The sequence below is a fragment of the Cyprinodon variegatus genome, unplaced genomic scaffold, assembly GCF_000732505.1.
Source record: "Cyprinodon variegatus isolate N-32 unplaced genomic scaffold, C_variegatus-1.0 Scaffold976, whole genome shotgun sequence".
In the NCBI taxonomy this organism is placed as follows: domain Eukaryota; kingdom Metazoa; phylum Chordata; class Actinopteri; order Cyprinodontiformes; family Cyprinodontidae; genus Cyprinodon; species Cyprinodon variegatus.
The window spans coordinates 227968-251159 of record NW_015151429.1 but is presented as its reverse complement, the minus strand read 5'-3'; the positions used below and the strand labels follow the sequence as shown (position 1 = coordinate 251159).

General features: G+C 37.7%; 1 protein-coding gene across 3 annotated transcripts in view; it reads right to left on the bottom strand.

Annotated features, from left to right (window-relative positions):
- The window catches only part of ralyl (RALY RNA binding protein-like), a 182305-nt gene that overhangs the window by 19721 nt on the left and 139392 nt on the right, over positions 1-23192 (bottom strand). For all 3 annotated transcript variants that reach the window (XM_015398974.1, XM_015398972.1, XM_015398973.1), the window contains 5 exons: positions 14764-14839; positions 11805-11852; positions 9624-9808; positions 4672-4785; positions 97-266 (listed from right to left, as the gene is read on the bottom strand). In XM_015398974.1, the coding sequence (XP_015254460.1) occupies positions 97-266; positions 4672-4785; positions 9624-9808; positions 11805-11852; positions 14764-14839 (593 nt within the window). The remainder of the gene's footprint in view (positions 1-96; positions 267-4671; positions 4786-9623; positions 9809-11804; positions 11853-14763; positions 14840-23192) is intronic.

Genomic DNA, 23192 nt, shown 5'->3' with positions numbered 1-23192 from the left:
TGAATAATTCTGGAAGATTAGCTTTCAGACAGGGAAGGCTGTGCCTAGTTGAGATCTCCCAAAGTGCATCAGCCCTGTCGACCTTTTTCCACTTACCAGATGGTGGTTGCCCTCCTCGTCATAGTCATCCTCGCCTCCATCGGTCATCTCGCCTGCCTCCACGTCTAGCCCTCCCTCGCCTGCCTCCTCTCCAGAGTTTTCTGCAGTCTCTGACACAGACCCCTCATGCAGGGAGTCACAGTTGTCATCGTATTTTCGTTGAGCCTCTGAAACGAAGCACAGCACAGAGAATGAGTGCACATTTCTTTTGTTCAGAGAGAAGCAGCAGAGAAGTCACAAGCACACTGTCTAAATGGGATTTAGAAGAACTATGAGTGGTATCCAATTTTAATGAAGCTTTCTATTTGAAGATTAGTTAAATTATTTAAGATGGTGCCGATGTGTATGGCTTCCTATATGTCATTGCTTGCTCTGTTTGCACTGAGCAGTTTGTGTTACAAATCTCTGCCAGGTCAATGACTGATTATAGAGAAAAGGCTTTTCCTTCTTGTTTGATACGCCTGGGTAGAGTCACAGCTCAGGTAAATGCAGCAGTCGGCTTGATTGAAACACCTTTTTCACATGTTGACTGCAGATGAAAATATTTGAACCTTTCCTTCCCTGGCTTCCATAAACTTGGTTGATTCTGCTTCCACTGCTCAGAGGAGTTTTTACAGCCAACTTCTACTCTCTTCATCCCTGCCAACAAGGGGTAAATCTGGGCATCATACATTACTTTTTAGTATAGGAGGCATAAATCATGCCCATATCCTTTTAAGTTCTTATTCTTGGAGATTTTAATATACAGTATGTGTTGTACTGATAAACCGATGGTTGAGGACTGTTTATATGTAATTGCATCTGGACCTATACAAGTATGTGACAACACACAAGAACATGTTTTATATGGCCTGTTTCAAATTTCATGAGGTTTGCTGATCTTTTTCCAGCAGTTTTATTAAACCTTCTGTGCAAAGCAAAGTTTTCAGTCCATCACCTGCTGTACAGTTTTGAGATTTAAGAAGAAATGCATAATTCTCCAGTGGCTAAAACTACATAGCATAAAAAATAAAGCATTGTATGGTGAGATATGGATGCTGAACAATAACATTTTATATGTTTTTGCAGGGCTATTGGTGTTACCACAGGCGACCATATATATAACTATATGTCTTGAAAAAAGATTACAGGTATAATGTTTTTTTTTATTCTAAATGTTCTTTAAATTGTTATACTCAGCCTTCCCCCAAGGTATGTGAGACATCTGAGAACCTCTTTTGAGGAAAAGATGAGAAAGTCAGGCTTCCTACTGTATAACACTCTCTACTTTTTTACCCTTTAGTCCTTGTTTCTTGTTTTGCTGCTTTCTACTTCTTGGAGTCTCCTACCTTATATTTCCTATATCAGGCCGGAGGTTATCTAAAGCTCTTTAGGTTCCCCCGACTGTTTAAACTTGATTGGTTTTATCTGTTCTTGCTCTTATTAACAGGTTTATATCGGCTCTAGTCTGGTTTCTAAAATGCTCAAACAGGCTGAACAGTACTGATCAAAATTATAGCCTCAAACCCAGTTTTGTTTGGAGAGAATAGTTCAACCACTTGAAAGCATTTCTGGAGAAAAATAAGGTTCTTGAAATGTTCTGTCTGAGTTCTTATTAACATCTAATTAACATCTTCATAGCACATAATCTGCATTGTTGAGAGTTTTAATGAGACCCCTATAGCTGAAGAATTCAAATAGCAATGCAAGCCCTGCTCAGTTAGATTTTGCAACAGTGCACCATAACATTCTGATGTTCTACTTATGCAGAAAGGTTCAGATAAGTGCCTGACTGAAAGAATGCTTTGTGCTGGACCAAGTGTTTGCAGATCCTCCATTATTTATTTTTTGTTTTACATCCTGCAGGGCTAAATTCTCAGGCCTCTGCTTTTTTTTCTGCACTTAATACGTACTGAGCAAAACCCTTAACCCCACACTGCTCCATGGGCGACGCACAGTGGCAGGCCACTGCTCTCTAAAGGTATGGGTTAAGATGCAGAAGGCAATTTCTCTATTGTGAAGTCGATTAGGTTCAATTATTATTATCATTACCAAAACCAAGAAGGTGGAAACTTCACCCCAGTTCTACAGTCTTACCAGTTCCTCAACATTATTAGTTAAGTTTTATCAATTATTTATCGTTTTAATATAATAATCTTTCATAATAATCTTATTCTGATAATTCACTCATATTATCTGCCATTATTTGTGTTGCCTTTATGGCACTGCAGTGTAGTTTTCTTTTTTTTTTAGGTACATCACTTTGAATTTTCTTGCCACTGAAATGTGCAATATAAATAAACTTACTCTTCTTTTTCCTTTATATTTTGCAAAATGTTGCTGTTGCATGTATTAAAGGGAATATTACTTCAATTTTTTCCCTCTGCACTGGTTGCCTCTCCAGTTTTGGAGTTTATTACTCTAATTTCTCTATGTATATCTCTATCCCTCCCCACCTCTATCAACTACTGCGCCTACAGATGAACTAACCAGCTGTTGCTGCCTCTTCATTTGCCACTTTTAAATGTGCACTGAAAACTCAGCCCTCAATACAAGCTTTTGATTTATTCGCAGCTCTCTTTTCTTTTTGAAACATTTTGTAATGCATCAGATACTTAGATGATACTTTTGCTTTTAAATTACACTTCTGTATGTGTTGTAATATGTAATGTTTTATGCATTCAATCAAACTAATCATTTGTTCAGTACTTTAAATGACGCTGCTATTATTAAACTGTCTTATGAGTAAGATCTACAAACTACTGAGAAGGTTAAGAGGATTCAGAAATGTTGCAATGCAATGCAATAAAAAATGCTGTTTTTTTTAATACCTGTTGCCTATAAGAGGTTAGATCATATTAGAGAATTTTTTGGGGGGCGATAGATGGCGAGATGAAGTTTAATCATATAGATTGCAGACTTGGGAATTTAATTTGTATTGTGACACAGTTTGTGCACAACATCCAGACAAATCGATATAACATTGTATTGAAACAGAGCTGGTGATTTACACCCCAATTAAAGATAATTCTCTCTGCTCCTTTTTTAGCCACTCAGAAACAATGCAATGGAAGTTATGAGTAGAGCTATTTAAACTCCATAAAACAGCAAAAATGCTGTTTAAAATATTTTTGAAAAGATCATAAGGAGTTTTGACAATGCAACAAACACTGTGCAGCATTTTATGTTAAACCAGAACACAGAATATGAGGAGATGAGGAAGAGAACACCATGTCAGGTTCTGCTATTAGGGCAAGACAAGACGTCTCTGGGGTAGTCGGTTGGTGGTGCCCTTGGAGTTGTTCAAATGATTAGAAATGGTGTATAATTATTTACAACAAATAGCTTAGAGATCAGCTTAGAGTAGTAACACATGTATCATGGCAGTCCAGAAAGGCCAGATTTAAGTAAGTTTACTGTAATTAAATTATCCAGGGCAATTATAATAGAACCCCTAAGTTTAACAGGCTTGTGTGTACGCCCTGTTTTTGGGAATTATAGCTTTGGTATGCCTTAAATTCCCCCCCGGAAACTTTGCTCAAATGTTCAAAATTTCATAAACAGCAGTTGCTGGAGTTGGAAAAATAAAATTTATGTTGCTCTACACACCACATCAACCAATCGCTATGATCATTCCTCAGTTTATTAACACCTAAATTAACTTAAAATGTCGAAAGCTGCCAGCAAAATTTTTTCGCTTTTATTATTCTGGTGCTTGCAGTTTGTTCCATATACCTGAAAAATGCCAACATCTACTTCCAACCACCACGAACAGTAGGGGACAGACCCCCAAGAGGCAACCTGGTCTGAGGCAGCAGCTGCTGGGGATTCCCAGTGACAGCACACCACTGGTATGTGGGGATCTGAGCGGCTCTGACAGTGAAATAATATTTTAAGGCAGGATCATAATCTTGATGAACTGACTGTACAGATGATGTTTTGAGGTAGATTTTCTCAATAAAAATATATTAAAACTACTTTTTACCCACTCATACCAGCGAATATAGCAAAGCCGTAGTCTGGTCTTTGTTTCATTAATCTCTTCATTTATCCATGTTCGACCGGCCTTACTAATCAATGTGACTGCTCCTTTCTCCCCTGAGATCAGCCCCTGGAATGATGTAATTTACCTGAACTGGCAGTGTTTCAATTATCTGTGTTTCCATGTCCTGCATATCAGTCTTTGGGCTACCTTGAAATAAAACAAACAGGACAGCTTATTTGTTGTGGATGTAAGTTGGACAATATAGATGGAACAAGCTTGAAATAAGCAAAATGCTTGGTGGAAAAAAAATCCCATGCCACATTCAGTGCCTTTCCTGAATGACCTTCACAGTGATCTGTTGTGAGGTTGTCCCACAGTGTAGGGCTACTATGAAGACCTCATTTAAACAGAGTCAGTGTGGTGCTGACACCTGTCTGCTGATATGACGGAGAGCTCAGCCGCCCTTATCTCTAAAAATGTCAAAAAGACTTATGGCCTATGTGAGCTTTTTAATTTCCGTTTTTTTTTTTAGCTGCTCAGTGTGTTTCTCTCCCCCCCCCCCCCGCCTCTGTACTGTTGTCTGAGTCAGACTGTGTTCCTGTTCTCACCAGATTCGGTCCTCTGCTGCTTCTCGATCTTTTCCAGACGTCCCAGTAAAGAGTCGATCTTCATTTTTATCTGGGTCAGTTCTCGTTTAATCGTCTGGAGCTGGTCCGTCTTCACTGTAAACACAAGGAAACACAAAGAGGTAGTCTTTGCTGGTTTGTTCTACTTCAGTTTATGCAGTCATTTCAATTATGCATCAAGTGTTTGATGTTTCCCAGGAATCCCTTCATGACACTTAGTTAAATCTTCCTCGGGGAAGAGCCTTTCAATCAGGCCTATAGTGACGAGTTATCCAGCTTAGACTGAGGACGTGCTGTTTTTCAATTTAAAGATTAGTGCACAGCTTACGCCCACCATGCTGTGCACTGCTTCTTCATGTTTTCTCACAGGCAGTGCCAACATCTGGAAAAAACTGGGTTTTACAGTAAAACATTTGCACACTCCTAAAGCATGGGGTGAACCTTTAAAATGTCGATTTGACAAAAAATTCTGTCTTCGGAACCATTACCTACATTTGAAACCACAATGTTTTTAAAGTGCTATGTGTGTAAATCGACAAATTACTGTTTTCCTCCATCTGACTTTAAATCAGACATTTGCATTTTTCTTTAAAATGTTTGGTTCCTTAGTATTTGGTAGCCATATATTAAAGGGTAACATATGGTCTAGTGTTTTTTATTACGTTTTTTCTTTCCTCCAAATATATGGTGATTATGGTCAAGTGCCAACAACTCAATCTTAGTTTCATCAAACCACAGGATTTGTCTCCATTTTAGGGACTGTTCCAGTGTGCATCTACATACTGTAATCTGGCTTTTCGTGTTACTTTTATTTTGGCATAATGGCTGTTTTCATGCAGAGCAGCCTTTCATGTCAGTACTAGACCCTTCTCTCTCTGTGGATAATGACACTCCCTCTTACCATCATCTTCAACAGATCTTCTGCTTGTGTTCTGGGATTGATACACTGATTTTGACCCCAAACACGGTATAACCAGACTTCCTCCTGAGCTGTTCGGAGGCATAACGGCACTGAAAAGCATATTTTTGTGGAGGTTAACAAGCCTCTTGCTCATATCTTGTGGGATACACAATTTCAGGAAAATTGTTTATTGAAATACTTAAGGTGAAAATGTTGATAAAAAAAAATAGATTAAAGTAACCCCTCATTTTGTGGTCGCTTTTCTTTGTTTTGCCCCACCAATCCTTGTATGCAAACAATAAAATCCTTACCCACAAATACTGCTTCTAAGCAGTCCTTTAGGATCACAGTTTTGTGGTCTACTTGATAATCACTGTTATCTTATTTACAGCTTAGCTCAAAATTTTTTATTAATTTCTTTAAAATTTTCCATAGCATGTGTTTAAAACCAGAAATTAAGCAGAATGGATGTTGTTAGAGATACAGTAGTGATACATATTGTGGTAATTATTCTTCTGGGCTACAGCTAAGAAAATGTTGATACAAACTGACACTGACAAAAGAACAATATATGACAGCATAACTGCATATCTTTATTAGTCTTTACTGTTATATCTAAAAAAAAAACATAAAAAAAGGTTAAGTTTTGTGTTTTTTCGAATAAGGATTTGGTGTCTTACAATAGTGGTTCCCATCCTTTTTGACTTGTGTACCCCCTTGGCCATTTTATCATACCATGAGTTCCCTCTCGGTCAAACGTGTTATTATCCAGAAATAGAGAGAACAACTGATTATAAAAGGAAAAATATTTCTTTAATTTCATTAACTTGAACATTTTAATGCTCAGACATATTTTTTTTTGTATTAGAATAAAAAAAAACATAAATATATTGCCTGTAAAGAAAATAGGTACTAATATGAACATAAATCAAATTACCGTAAGTTACAAATCTATGTTTTTTTTTAACAAAAACCAAAGCTCTTCTGAATAAGTCCCCTGTAAACATATCTAAACTTAGCATATAAAACAAACAAAACAAGTAAAGAATATTCAGATTCACTATGTAATAAAAAACCCATCCCAGCCCTCTTTTATTGTATTTCTTTACATGGAAAGTAAAATATTAAATGTTTTCACATACCCCTTGCAATGCATTGGTGGACCATAAGGGGTACTAGTACCCCTGGGTGGGAATCACTGTCCTACGGTATGATGTAATTTAGTCAAAAGTAGAACCATTATAGCTGACACCACCTTCATTTGGTTCATCTTTGAGCGGGATGAGTTTGCCTACAGGTGGGGGACTGATCATCGGAGACCACTGCAGAATCACTACCTGAGAACCATCATCACTCAGGACCTCAAGTGTGAGCTGAATATCTCCTACAGAAAGTGAAAATTACTTTATAATACTCAGTTTTTTTAAGTTTTTGCAGCACTAGTGGCTAATTTTTATGGACAGTAGGCTGACAGGAAAGGGGGAATGAGAGAGGGGGAGAGACGTGTGTGAAAGGACCACAGGCTGGCTCGCCCACATCGAGGACTAAGGCCTTCATACATGGGCCGTGTGCACTAACCACCGTGCCACCAAAGCACGCCCACTGACATTGTTTTTTAATTGTGTGCTTCCTTGTCAGTGAGTAGCACCTCATCAGCAAAACAAATTTCTGAATGGGTAAAAGTGCCCTTAAATCCCTAAAGTTTAATACTCAGAGATGTACGGTATGCATGTATGCATTTTTGCATATTTCGACATGGAAAGCAGCCGCGTAATCCTACCCCCCACAGCGTCTGTTTACAGGCTTTTGAATAATTTGCTTTCTACTTCCTGCGTTGCTTTGCTCACACACTGGCTCTTAACAGTTCATATAGAATCTGATGTGTAGGACTGAACCATAACTGGATAATGTCAAACTTTTAGACTTAATCTTGACGTGTTATAAGGAAGTAGGAAATAACAGCAGAAAATCAAAGTACTTATCAGAGGAGCTGCCGCTATGATTTTTGACAGCTGAATCGAGGATGTCTTAAGCTGAGCAGATTAAAGAGCTCAGACCATGAGGTAATAATATAATCTTATTACTCTACCCCTAAGTGGATGGAGTGTGTCATATTTTAGGAGGAGGACAGAAATACAGATGATAAAAAAGTTGAGAGGAAAACAGAAATTCTTGATGCCAATCAGATTCAATCTGGAAACAAACTCACGACTTCCTGCAAAGGTTCAGCTGGAAATCAGAAGGCAGAGACATGCATGAAATAAAATGAAAATACACAATTTGTTATCAAGTCTGCATGTGCTCCTGTATGTTAGATCCTTTCATCTACATGTACACCCACATATTACAATAAATCGTGCTCTCTGAAGTCTGCGCAATCAAAAACAAATCATGAATGAAACATAAGCCCTTTAAAAAAGACAAAATATGACCTTGTTGTTACCTAATTTCCTCCAAAAACACATCTTAATCTTTCTCCAGTGTTCATGCTGAAAAACAAACCAGCCACTCCAGCAGGAGCCAGTTCATTCTGTATGATATTTGTCAATAAAGGACCTTTTTTTTAAGCAAAGCTAAAGTGAAGGATTGGGATGTCTTGTGTAAAACCAAAAAAAAAGAAAAAGCAGCAAGTATAGATACAATGATTAGAATCCAAGGGTAAGTGATAAGAAACCACAGGATGTGTTCTCACAGCGTTGTTCTAAAGCTACTATCTACTTTAAATGAAAGAGAAAAGCGTAAAGACAGAAGGTATATAATCATATCTCAGTTGGGGTGCGGAGTGAGTGGGGGGTTGTGTGTTTCTATCTCCTCTGCATCACCTGCCCCCATTTATTCAAAACACTATCTGTGAATACGCTCTCTTCATAAGTCCAGCAATATTCCAGCAGTATCTCCGCTGGCGCTGGGCTGCTCACTGGGAGTCCTTTGATGATAAGAAAGAGTGGAACAGTTTTTAATTTATCTGGACCTCCAGGCCTCTTTCCTTTTGTGTTATCGACTGCTAAGCTGCTGAGAGGAAACATATCTAGCCAATGATTCATCAACTGCATCTTAGATAGCTGTGCTTTCAGGGAAAGGATACAGAAAATGCTGTTGTTATTTAGCTTAAGAAAGATTTAGGGGATGAGTAATAGGTCTAATTATAGTCTTTTTTTGACCTTGTTATGACAAACAAATATTCTCTTTGAGGGATACTGGTTATATTCTGCAAAAGGTGAATGTGAAAAATAGGGTTAATGTTAAATGTTTAGTATTAAGGGATTCCAAAGGTACAAATTGATTATTAATACATACTTTCATGGCACACACCTCTTCATAATAGAGAAATACATAAAAACTACCTGATATGGTAGCAGCTATTTCTCAGTTGATCAGATATCACTTCAATATCTTAGTTGTTTTCTAAAGTGGCATTTTAACTAGACTTTTCTAACAGCTTTATTTGATATTCTAAATGCATTTGTCTGTCCAATCTCTCTCAGCTAAAGTTGATACGGACTGGGATTTTTTTCACGGTCTGGGAAAATTAGTTTTCCCAACATACAGAAGCTCAGCTTAGACACAGCAGAGAATTTATTGACTCTTTCCAAAAACTAGGACAGGAGATTGGCTTTTTTCCCTCTATCCTCGCTGTAATACCAGCTGCAGCTGGGTCCTCCTGACAGACCTTACCAAGCTGCTTACACTGATAACACCAGCCGACAGAGCCAACAGTGAAACAAATGCTATAACCAATTACACCAGACAGAAAGAGACTAATGCTTAGGAAAACACAGCTGACCCACAGAGATTTTTCTCAATCTTGTTCTAATTACATCTACTATGTTTTAACAAATATCGAGTTAATCAGCGAAGCAAATGAGATCCAGAAGCATGTGTTCTGACAGCAAAAGCAACGCCCAACAACACTTATTTATATAGGACATCGATTTAATCCGACTCTGCATTTCTGTCCTGAGCTGCAGATTGCAAAAAGCGTAAGTGCAATTGGTGTTAAGAAATTTGTAGAAAAATATCTTTCTGTACGTACATTTGACACCTGAGGTGGAAGAGGACGATGTCGGAGGTCTGGAGGATGAAGAGGAGGAGGAGGAGGATGTTTTGACAGGGAAGGAAGTTTTCCCACGGCGAGAGGAAGGAGCGAGCACCCTGGAGCGCTTCAGGGGGATCACAGCTCTGGGTGGGGGGGCCACTCTGCCGTGGTAATCAAAAAGCCTTGAGAGAAAGGAAAACCTGTATTATTACATTTTCTTTTGTAGGTCAAAAGAGCCTCTATCACGCTGAGAATTTGGCCATTTATTAAAGCTAAAAAGGGTTTTTACGGTTTATCTTACATCAGCTCTTTTTAGAGAAGATACTATCTTTTTTCCCCAGTATTGTATTTCAAGATACATTTACGTCTAGGTTCTTTTTTCAGATGGCAAAGAGATACAAAATGCAAAAATTTCCAATTTAATTCACCAATAATCCCCTTTTTTTCTGTAAAGTTCACCAGACTCATGAAAAGATAAAAAGGTTCTCCCATCACAGATCCTCTTAGTATGAGGAGCATGAAACAAGGGGGCTGCTAAATGTTAAATGAGGGCGTCAGCTTTGATTGTTCTCAGTTACAAATGGTGTCGCAGCTCAACCTCAACACGTTTGACATTTAGAAAATGGAAAATGCCTCCACAGATAAGCACTTTGATTGCCTCTGGATAAATGAGAGCGAAAACAAACATTCCTTCATCAGCATGTTTAAGTCTGGCATGTGTTTAAGTCTTACAAGTCCGACCATTGTGATAAGCTGTCAGTTGCTGTTTTCAACTGGCTGCATTTGATCAGACAGAGAATTTTAATGAGCCTGATGCAAATCTAAAGATTTTCTATTTGAACAAATGTTTCCCTCTCAATTGATCAATGTTATTTAGTGTTGACCATAGAAAGGTCTATACCCAAAATGAAACCCATTGTAACTTGTCCACCTTTAGTAATTTAGTCTCAGTATTAAGCCAACTGTTCTGAGTAGGCTTTAGAGGTTTTCTAGAAATAATTAGAAAATGGACAACCGAGAAAAGCTGCAGACAGGAGATGGTGAGTTAGGTTAAAAAAAAATCCTATTCTAGCTCTGAGCATCTTAAAGAGCACTATTCTGCTCATTAAATGAAGGAAAAAAAAAGGAAAAGACAATGGAACAAATCCAAAGTTACCCAGAAATAATGGGTGCCACAGTACACATGGAAATATAAGGTTCATTATATTTATATTATGCTTAAAATCAGGAGTAAAACACCAAACTAATCTTGCAAATAGCATACCCTGGAAATACAGAAAGGTTAAAATAGAGAACCATATTCTAATTCAGCACATAGTCCATCCATCCATCCATCCATCCATCCATCCATCCATCCATCCATCCATCCATCCATCCATCCATCCATACACTTGTCCCAATTGGGGACAGTCAATGGGCGAGAGGCGGGGTACACCCTGGAGAGGTCGCCAGTCCATCGAAGTCAGCACATAGTCATGTTGAATATTTTCAGGTTAAAATAATTCCAAACATGTGCAAAACTTGAAAAGATGACCGTTGTCAGAATCAAAGATTTTCCATTACACCTCCATAAGAGGAGAACGTGAACTAAAACTAACACGTCAGAGGTCAGACAAAGACAGAAGAACCAAAATTTAAAGGAGATCCAACATCCAAATCTATATCAAATCTGTGATAAGACTAGTAAATTGATACCTCATCCAAGTCAACAAAGTTTGAGCTTTAGTGTAGAAAAAAAGTCTCTGGATGTGCAAAGCTGATGGAGGCATATAGAAATTTTAAGCTGTTATCCTACTTGACCTTTTTAGATTCTTTGCTTGAACAAAATGTTGAAAACCATGTAACATTTTGCGTAAATTCTTCTCTTGGATTAAATTTTTTCCATTAGTGTACAGTATGTGTTACCAGTCTCCTATTTATTCAGATATATGGAACCCCCCGCCCTGTTTTGTCTCAAATAGAAATATTGACAGTGAAATATTTATTTCACTGTCATGTAGTACTTTAAAAGCATTAGTAAATAGGATCAAAGTCTGTTGTTATTAACAATTCTTTTTACTGTTTTTCAACATTACCCGACATCCAGCATCAAACTAGGTTGTATGAGCCAGGGTTACAGTCAATAACAATCTTAGAATAAAAGAAAAATAATACAACAGTTTAAAGGATGATACATACCTGCTGTAGAAATCATCCCTGTAGTATTCGTAATCAAATTCATAACCACTACAGGAAATATAAAAAGAGAGACAAAAACAAGGAGGAAAAGCTTGTATGAGATATCACTAAAATTACTTTGATTTTAATTTGCTGTAAGGCATATTTAAAAAAGATAAGAGAAAGTACACATAAAAAAACACAGTGTGTTAAATATCTAAAGTCCTGTAATGATTGTCAGATACAGTCAGGGAAATAAATATTTGAAGACCCTGCTGTTTTGCACCATCAGAAACATACTCTAAAAAAAAAAATATCCAGAAATCACAATATATGATTAAATTAAAGTTATTATTATATTGCCAACAACACATGTCATCTCAAGGCACTTGACAGAGAATTCAATCATATTATACAGCCAGATTGGTTCAACGTTTCCTGTCTAAAACCTGCTTTGAATTAGTTAATTGACTTTATAGCAATCCCTCACACCGAGCTTATATGCAGCGACAGTGGGGAGGAAAAAGCTAATTTTAAAAGAAGGAAATCTCCAGTAGAACCAGATTCATTGTGAGCGGCCATCTGCCAAGGAAACTAGGGGTTTCAAGAGACAGAACTAGATATAGAAAAGGAACATAAAGCGATGATTTATTAATTATCTCTGTTAGAAAAGGTAATGGTAAAATAGCTCAGAAGATGTTTCTGTATAGGAAAGAGTTAAGCAGACAAATTAGCCACAATAAAAATTGGGCCCATGACTAGGTCTACGATAGAAACAGGACTAAACACTGAAAACAGTCCAACTGAAATTTCTCTCCAGGATGGTGTCACTCCTAAGCAGGAACCAGCTGAAGCTACCATAATACAAAAAAGCAGAGAGAACACAAAGTTAAAGTTTGAACTAACAAATACGACAGAATGGGAGAATATGGATAGAATGAAAAAGAATGAGGAAAAGTTTTCCCAATGTGCAGCAGCAGCGTAAGGCTATAGCAGCAGAGTAAAACACAGAACAAAAAACTATTAGTAAAATGACAGTATAACAAAAAAAATGGTTTCTTACTGAAAAGCCAACAAGAGATCAAAACCTATAAAATGGTGTTGAAATTACCTGGCTATTATAACTGCAGTGAGATGCTACCTGTAAGCAGTTCTGACATTAGTCTAAGGACAGTTTATGCTACTATTCACTTCCAACCCTTTTCACCTGTACGGATCATTTTAAGTCACCAATTTTTCAAAGAGATCTAAGATTCTGAGATCATTGTCATGTTGCAGGATAAAGTTCTTCTAGCTGAATTAGATTTTTTTTTTTTTATTAAGATACAGTTTTTAGACAATTTCTTTCAGCCCTGTATAATAAACAACAGATTTTTTTGTAGATTCTTTGATGGTCAGCTTGTTGACCTATGTTGTATTTATTTTATGCATAAGCATGTCCTCTGTTAGAGTGTAAATCACTTTTAAAAAACATCTGACTGCTGAGAATGATCTAAAAATAATTTTTGTCTCCATGCCACCTGGAAACCGCCCCCCTGCAGTTAAGTTTTTATTTAGGGGCAATGATTTCTTCAGAGCACACCAGTGATAAAAGTTAGATTTCTGCAGTGTCTTTTTGACTGTACATGCTGTGCACTTTCAAATCAACAATAATAAAAGCATGCTGAAGTGTTCTGGGGGACATTCATTTCCTTAAAGCAGTACTAAACAATTTTTTCTGTATTGTTTTGCCTGAAAGAAGACAACATTTCCCATGAACACCAGCGTGTTAAAGATCATAGTGTGGTAAAATCCCGATCTCCCGGTCGCCTGAAGTTGGATTAAACTACATTTCTGTTTCCAGTGGCTGTATAAAAGATGAATAGCGATGAGGTGATAAATCTAACTGGTGAAACAATATTATATAATGACATTGAAAATAAGAAACGTTTAACACCGATTTTGTGCCGTATTCCTTCCTCTGGTTTAAGTTTTTAATCATGTCAAAATTTGTATCAAATATTTTCAAATATGTTAAATACACAAATTTTGAGGTGGATGAATATGTTTTTTATTCTCTTTTTATATAATATATTCTTTTAAATTTACTTTTATAGTACTCTATTTCATTGTGAGGTATGTTGGAATGCATGATTCAAAAGTTTCATGCTATCGCATTTCGTAACCAGTAATCAACAAACAACAGAACAGAAGCTCTAGAGGCAAGGAAAGTCTAGAAAATGAAAAAAATAAAAAAAAATAAACAAAATCAAGCTATTGAAAAAGTGTTCAGAAACTCTGGGATGGCAACTGAAATGAAATACAAAAAGACACAAAAACAAAAGGAACAAAGACATGCTATCAAGTCTAGCTTTTCTTAAACAAATTTTAATTAGGATTTATAAGTCATTATTTCAGTTTGGAGAAATCTCTCTCTCTTGCTCTATAACTTTACCATTTCACATTGTGCTTGCAGCAACAAAATACAAAAAAGGCTCCATGGTAACACAGTTGCTGAGCTGATAAAGGAGTTAAATAAGATGCTTAAATAAATAAAAAAATGTATAAAAGGGAGTTAAATGGCTGGGTTAACTTTTGAAAAAGCACATGAAAAAAACAAGCCTCTCTTTGAATAAAAAACATGTTGTTGTCTTTTTTCACATTAGACTACAGTAAACAAACACCACAGATTCTTGCACAAAAATGAGACATGCCCTGGGCAGAAAATCGGGGTCGCTTAATGAAGCTGACACAATATTAATTCCACTGAGCTTTCACTGCTTTTGCTTTATGATCAGAAATCAGGCTTCAGAAATGCAAAACATGTTGTTAATTAGACATTCAAGGTTCAAATGAGGAAAAAAGGAAATCTTAATAACAAATCTTTATACTTTGCATATTGGAGCAGAATTACACCAGCATGAGCAGCTGGTTGGAAAGGCAGTTTAATATTCATGATGGTGATGGACTCTTTGCATGCTGAAAGGAGAGCACGTCTCACCTGTAAACAGCTGAGAGTGGCCGTTTGGAGGCACCTTTAGGCCGGTATGGCTTGGGCTCACCTGCCATGTTTATATCTGTAAGAACAAAACAGGGAAAAGTTCAATGGCAATCAGTCAAACGTACAAATGAGGAATGTTATCTGCACTGATGCTTTGAATTACACAGAATGAAAACATTGTATCTTCTTTCAATTTAGGACAATTTAGTTAAGCCTAATAACATTCCCTTTGCAAAGCTGTAGCACTGCGCAAAGCCCTAGAATCATTCTACATTTCTTTTTTATTATAACCTGTCCTGTCCAGTAGTGAAACACAAAGATTTTTCTCTTCTCTTTCTTGAGAAACGAAGAATGGAACAAAAATATCAAAAATGATCTTATACACAAATACGAATGCATGTATAACATCACTGCAAAAAACACAGTATTATTCAATACAAGATGAATTTACTGCCAGCTGCAGCTAACTACAGAGCATGTGAAACTGATCAGCAAATCAAGTGACCTGCGACGACTTCTTCTTGGATCGCAAAACAAAACACTCATACATAGAACAGGACCAGCAGCTATCGCATTTGTTTTTTCATATTACCTTGAAAACATTAACAAAAACATGGTATTCTCATGCTCTGCATATGGTTGTACCAACCGACAGGGAAGAAAGGGCTTCCCTAAAGACCCAAAAAAGTTAGCAAAATGGGTAGCTGCTGTAAAGACGCAGAGCTGGAAACCAACTACATCTAGCAGAATTTGCTGTGAAAACCTCCTAAAGGGATAGTTGTTATACCCAAATTATTGTTGTAGAGATTTTATTTAATTTAGGAAGATGTGGAAACTGCCTCTGTCACTAAGAGGAGGGTTTCATCATGTAACAGGCATACAGTTTCCTCCAGCGTCCATTAAGCCTAGTGGGCCGCCAGGCTTTACTCGCCCTCCTGCCAGGGTAAGTGTCACCCATCCTGACCCCAAAATAGTTGTAGACATCTTAACTTTTCTAAGCCTTTAGTACTTTCCCTGAAGATTAAGACTGGCGATACAGAAAATAATTATACAAGTGGTAAGCGAATCCGGGAATGTCAGACAGATCTGCAGGTCTTTAATCCGCAAAAACAAGCTACCAGGCAAATTATAAGCATCCTGCAGTCTAACAAGATAACTTTTTTGAAATTTATCGCTGTTCTAACTCCCCATTTAAATGTCCATGTTTTGATAATGTTGGGTTGGCAGATTATGCACTTATTTGTATTGCATCTCTGTAATACGTATCTCATTGTATTATTACAGCGCACGCAGGGTTTTTTCATGCTATCCAGCATGGTCAAATAAACACAGCGGTCATGTGACGACGCAAGGTGTACAGGATATATCTGCAAAGATGCACATTTGTAATGTCATTCAATTAGTTCTAATTTACATAAGTAGCTTCAATTCACGAGACTATTCTATTATTTGATAGCAATTAAACGTTACAAAATGATATTGTCAGGATTCCTGACTGTGTTTCTGTGTTTGTCTCCCTTCCTCCACCAGGAGGCACCTGGTTCTGGTCCGCCTCCTCACACACCTGCAGAAGATTACCTCGTTAATGGAGCGCTCTTAAGCTGCTGACTGCCACTACCTCGACGCCAGAGTGTTTGCCAGTTTTGGGTACTCTAGCCAAGCTGAGTTTTGCTTAGTCAAACTGAGTTTTTGTCAACCTGAGTCTTAATCTTGTTTTTCTTGTCTTTGCCTCTCGGCAGGAAGTCATCCTGCAAACTGGATGTTTCGGACCTTCTCTCCCTGGAAGGATCATCTGAGCTTCAAACTGAGCTAAGGATTTAAACTGGAGGTTTGAATCTACTTTCCCCAAGAGATTGTTTGAGCTTCACACTGAGCAAGGGATTCATCTCCACTACGACCCGTTCAAGTACCGCAGGAAATCTGAGTGGCAGTGAGCTTCTCCGTTCACCTACAAAATACCGCATTGTGGGTAAACCCTGTTCCGTCCTCCACCGAATCAGACAAACACTGGAACAACAGCATACAGACTGGAGTCAATGAGTCAACAACTTCTCTGGAAACGTGAGTCAGCAAATTTTTTCTTCACAATCTCCTAATAAACCTGTTACACCATTTTCCTGGTCTCCCTGTTTGGTCTTCTGCTTTTGGGTCTGATCTTTAGTTAAATCATGACACATATCAAGCAAATCATATAGACACTTAGGGTTAAGATTTTCTGTCTAAAGAAACCCAGCTGACTGCATTGAGTAATTGCATTGACTTTTCCGAACTTGCCCCTATTTGATGAGTATGTAGTAGTCCATTAACACCGATGCGTCGGTGCATGTGTAACATAGTTAATGCGTCGATCCCATAGAGCAAAACACTGTATTAATTGTTAATTTCAAATTGACTCTTAGTTTATTTACTGTTTTTGCTGTACTTATTGTTTTAAAATGATGATTTAAAATCCTGGTCCACAAGCATCCTCATTCGCATTTTCCCCTAGATTTTCATGTTGTGATATATGTTTACATTATTTATGGGCTGCATCTAAAAATATAAATGATATTTTAATTTAAACATATATATGAAATAATACAATATAACCTACAATATCTTAAATGATATCATTGTAGGTCATCAAATCACTTAAGTTTAGTCTGTGAAATAAGCTGCCTGTAGTGTCCTTAATTGTCCAACGGGTGTCAGTATTCAGTAAGACAGAAACAATGCAGTATCAATACAGTTTGACAATGTAAATGCAACATGCAACATAAACTCATCACTAGTATGTAGTGACAGTGGATATTTATTTGCATTGCATCAATCTTCCAAACCGTGTTTTAATTCACAAAACTGTGAAACAATAATAATTTCATTCAAATGAAATTCCAGATTCCAGATAGCTGTAAGTTAGCATAACAGTTTAACATTTAGTTAAACTATGTTCAATCTCTAACGTTATGCTCTCCCCGCTTTCTCTCATAGTAGCTTTGCTTCATCTGATCCTGTTGGGCTGTGACACCATCCTGGAGAGAAATATCAGCTGTGCTGCTGCCATCAACACTTTTGTTTATAGATATTGGAGATCGACCTGCTTTTCAGTGTAGTCCTGTTTCTCTGACTGTAACTGGCTGGATGTGCTTTCTTCGTGCTCTGACATGGGAGTTGGCTCGGAGCTTGTCTGCCTGGCTCTGTGTTTCCTGCAATTTACAGCTGCTTTTTGTATCTCTGCTTCTGTCCCCTTGAACCCCAGTCGGCCTCGGGAGATGGCCGCTCACACTGAGCCTGGTTCTGCTGGAGGTTTCTTTTTGTTAAAAGGGAATTTTTCCTCTCCACTGTCACTACAAGCATGCTTAGTGTGAGGGATTGCATTTGAGTCAATGAGTCGATGCAATCAACAGTTTTTTCTTAGATAGAAAACTTTGAATCAATTTGACTATTTGATCTGGTTGAACTGTAAAATGCCTTGAGATAACTTGTGTTGTGAATTGGCGCTATATAAATAAACTGAATTGAATCGAACATTTAACCCCTGGCAGATTTATATTTGAAACTCATCTTTTGATAACAAAATGGACCAACCTAAAACAAAATTGTGCTTGACTGTACATCTAGACCACTTTGTAAAATTGTGTCTACTTATGATTCAGTTTAAGATGAAATACAACCAGATTTGAGCCTAGATATATATAACAGTTTACAGGTCAAGATATATTTAAAGACATTGAAGATAAATTAGGCTACTCATAGAAATATCAGTACAGTCAAAAGTTAGCACACACAAGATCTAAATCTCTATTTGACTCTATGAAAGATAAAAGCAGTGCAAATATTCTCTTTTAAATGTTTAAGTGATGCAATAAAAGCTCTGAGAGACGAAAGACCTTTGGCAAAAACTCTTTCCTTGTAGACTGACTCAAGCCAGTGCTGAATCCTATATGAATATTCTTTTTATGTTTCCTCTAATATCAAACAATACATTCTCATAAGAGACCTCGAGAATCTGTTTCATAACTGGCAATATTTAAACTCTATGCTGGGAGAAATGTGGCCATAAACCTATCAGAGGCACTTAAACCTTGTTGTAAAGTCATTCTCAATAACAGGCTTATAGATCACCTTAAAGACATTTCTCTGACGCACTGATGCTTTCACTTTTACCCTTCCAGCTGTACACATTTGCTTAAATATTTCATGCCTCTGCTTTTCTGTCAAATGCTGCATAAAAGGAGGTGCCCAAATCCCTCAGAGTAGTATACCACTGTGGTGAAAATAAGCTGCTGGCAAACTCCCACAGCTCCTTCTACCAGACAAAATAAGATTAAACCCTGGTGTTTTCATACGCTCAGTACTTAGTTCAGCATGGCCGGATGAGCATGTTTTTTTTTGTGCGCATACAGTACTTGACATAGTTTGACCTCAATGCAGACTTACAAGTTAATTACAGTTTTGCTTATTAACCTAGAGGTTTACCGACATCCGAAGTAAACCTTTAATTAGCACTAGGCAGCAGGCATGACAATTATATTCATCCAAAACGCTCGAAACGCAATTAAAACAATTTAGCAAATGTCAGATCAGGACAAAACTGTGAACTACAATGTATGTCCCGATCGGCTTAAGTGTTGCTGCATTCTATCTGTTCTGTGTTTGGATTTAAGGCTAATCTTTGCAACTGGCTGCTATATCTGCTCTAACAATCACTTGAGGAATGCTGTCAGGAAAAGTCAGGTTCAAAGACTGAGTTCAGAGCTAAAATGCAAAGCTCTTGCTTTACTGGGTTTTCCACGTTAACCCTTGAATACAGTTGCAAGATAAAAAACATAACTGAAAGCCAAGATCCTAATGGAAGTGTCTGGAATAAGCTTATTTCCTAGGGTGCCTGGGCTCAGCCTTAGAGATAAGGTGAGGAGCTTTGCCATTCAGATGGAGTTTGAAGTAAAACTGATGCTTTCCCACTCCAAAAGGAGAAGCAGCATTGAGAAGGAGAGATCATTTAGGCGTCTGATCAGGATGCCTTGGGAATTTCTCCTTGTGGAGGATGGATGGAGGAATAGAGGGGTGATTTGGATCATTATCAGATGGATAAATGTTTTTTAGAGGTAGTGAGGCTCAACAGCTGCCTGTTCCATTTGGGATGATCTTCTTTTCATTTTCTTAGAATGCATTGCTCCCCTGAAGCTACAAACACTCTCTGGTGAATGTATGAGAAGATCCCAGGGTAAGTGAGCACATTGTGTTTTTCCTTTTTTCTTTACTTAGCTTCCTCTCTTTCTTCTGGAGTTCTGACTTTTTTTGGCAGCTCGATCTGCAGCTGGGGGTAGCCAGAGAAGGAGGTGGAGCTGTCTGTGGCGCTGCATAAGTTACTGAGGCTTCTTAAGGTTTCTGTCTCTGCTCTGAAAACAAAAACAAAACAGCTCCAGCCTGCAGCTATGTTAATGTGGGCATGATGTAATGGGAATTTTGATGCCATAGCAACTTGTTTAGGCAGGTTTCAGCTTAAATTCCCATTTCTGTATCCCTCAAAATGAAGCACCCTCTTCCCAAGTAGATGAAAGAAAGAGTAGTAAAACTGCGACAGAATGGCAGTGCCACAGAGTGTAAGTGTAAGTGATCATCTTGACAGTATTGTGTTCCTCAGTCAAGAAGACAAGGATCCGTGACTCCCTGGAGGAAACTGCCCATGTGTTTTATTGGTCTCATTTGCTGTCTTACATCTCTGTCTCCTTCACCCCACTCTTTCTGGAGCGTCCCTCTCTAGCATCAGCTAATCCTTCATCGTCTCCTCCTCCACCTCTTTCAATCTTACAAAAGACAATATCTAACCTCGATCACCATCGCCCTATCAGGTGGCGCTTTTCTTCTCTCTGTCTCTTCAGACTGAGGCGGCTCATTATGAAACATTTCAGAGCTGCAGGGCCTTTTCTTAGTGACACCTGCTCAGCTGAAGAAAGCTTTTTGACTCCTACTTCTCATCTTCTTTCATTAACCAGGGCAGAATAACAGCAGTGCAATAAAAGTGCGCTTTCAAATAAATCAAGGCATAAACCGAGACCTGAAACAATTTACCGAAGAGAAAAACAAAAATATGAATGGAGGGAATGCAAATCCAATCAAATACTCCTGGAGGGAGTGTGAGCGAGCAGCAGAGACAAAAGCTCCTGGACCAGAGGAAGCAGCAACAAATCTGACACTGTTTCTTTATCCTCCTCACTGAAAATCTCTCCCCCTCTTTCAGACAAAAACAGGGACATAGCAGCTAATAGCCTGAGGCTTCAGAGAAGAGCTAACAGGCGATGGGTAGCAGGAGTCAACAGAAGGTCAGAATGCAGGAGGAGCTGGATAAAGGTTGTCTCAGTCAGCTAAGGAACATAGTGCAGTGTAAGATTGTATATGATTTAATAAAACTGGATTCAATAAAGTTGACTAATAAAAAATTATTTTAAAACATTGTATTACTGTTACATCATTTTTTATTTCTTTTATTTCTTATTTTATTGTCTAGGTACTTGTAGTATCAGTTTCTTCAGGTTGTTTCCAGAATCAAATAGATAAACCAATAAATCAGATAGAGAGTATAAAAATATTTATCCCAATAGTTTTGGTTTAGGTACACAATGAGTTGCAATATAAATAAATGAATAATTAATTGAACATTATTGATCTCACATTGGAGAAATTTATCTCTGCATTTAACCCATCCCCTTGGGGAGCAGTGGGCTGCCATTGTGCGGCGCCCGGGGAGCAGTGTGGGGTTGAGGGTCTTGCTCAGGGAGCCAGAGTGGCAGTCTGGGGGAGTTGGGGATCGAACTCCCAATCAGGATTCAAAGCCCTATGCCCTAACCACTAGGCCACCACTACCACCATATCAAGAAATTTATATTTTTTATGTTGTTTTTGTTGATTCATATCATGTGGTTGATAATGCATGATTTAAAATTGAATAAAGGTAACCAAGAATGCAGAAATAAAAGTTATCCTGGCCTTTTTGTGAAAGAGGGTTAAGGTCTTTTACTGGTGTTTTTAGAGCTTAATGTCACTGATAAACACTCTTTTTGGGGGGAGATTTATGGTAACATTATCTCTCCACATCCAAATTGAGCTTGAGAAGCTCCCAGAACAGGTCTATCCATTGTGTCCTGTGATGCCCCATGGCCTCCTCCCAGTGGGATGTGCCTAGACCCCCAACAAATACCTAACCCACCTTAGCTGATCCATCTTAATGCAGAGGAACACATCAAGCAGACATTCTCTCATCTGAAGATGATGTGTAAAATAGCAGCTTTGTCAAATTTCCCAAATTTGAAATAGACCTCTGTGTTCTTCTAGGTATCAGTTTCTGGCCTTAGAGGTCTCCCATGGTCAATTTTTTCTTATCATTTGAAACCAAACACTGAACTGAGTTTGGCTTAGTGAGAAATGCAGTTTGCTTTTCAGTGTTGTTAGTTAAAGTGTCATAATTTTGGAAATGGCTTTGATATTTTTTTCCAGATTAATTTTATGCCGTTGTTTCTCAGCAATTCTTTCATTTCTTTAAATGGGGACATGATGGGTTTATTTTAGAGATCTTGTAGCGTACTTTATGTTTGGTTCTTTCTAAGTTAGTTTGAACTAGTAAGTCACCCAGGAATCAGACTCTTTAAAAACTGAAAAAATATTCCTCTCGTTGAATACATTTTTTAAAGTTTCATATTATTATATTATACCTTAAATTCATAACTGCTAAGTCTATCCAAGAATATATACATTTCTATGGTCCATGTTGGTTGCATTTACTGCATTTAGCAGTAATAGTAAATTGTCAGTTATATATTAGCTATGCAATTATAAATAGTAATAACCAATAAATACAAGATCTGTGTTTTCTTAGATTAACAGTGTTGAAAACATGAGGATTAAGAGTAATAGGGTGAATTTTATTTGTGAGTTTCTGCTTCAAGTGCCCATCACAAGCTGAATATTCCAAATGCAGGCTTATCAACATTCTCATCCATAACAGCAACCAGATGCAGCTCTGTTGCTCTGCTCTAAGCAACTGTTACTGCTGTGATGAATGGCAGCTCTCATCTGAATGTAATATTTTTATTTTTTTATGTCTCCCTATCCCCCCAACAATCATTGGAATGAAGATGAAAAAAGCAACATTACATAATAACTTAACAAAAAGAAACAAGAAATAACCTGTTAGGAATTACACCCACCACAAGCTAAAACAGCAGTCATTTGTTCACAAGCTACCATGAGGGAAACAAAGAAAATTACTATAAAATAAATCATGTATCTCAAAAAACCCTGGCAACTGATTAATATTTGACTTTGTTGGTTTCCATTGCTGCAAATGACCTGTTTGGACACCTGCAGTGATAAAGCACGAAGGCTATAATTGGAAAAAAAGCTACTAGTCTGTATGTGGTTCCTCATCTGCAGAATTAAAATAAACAGGT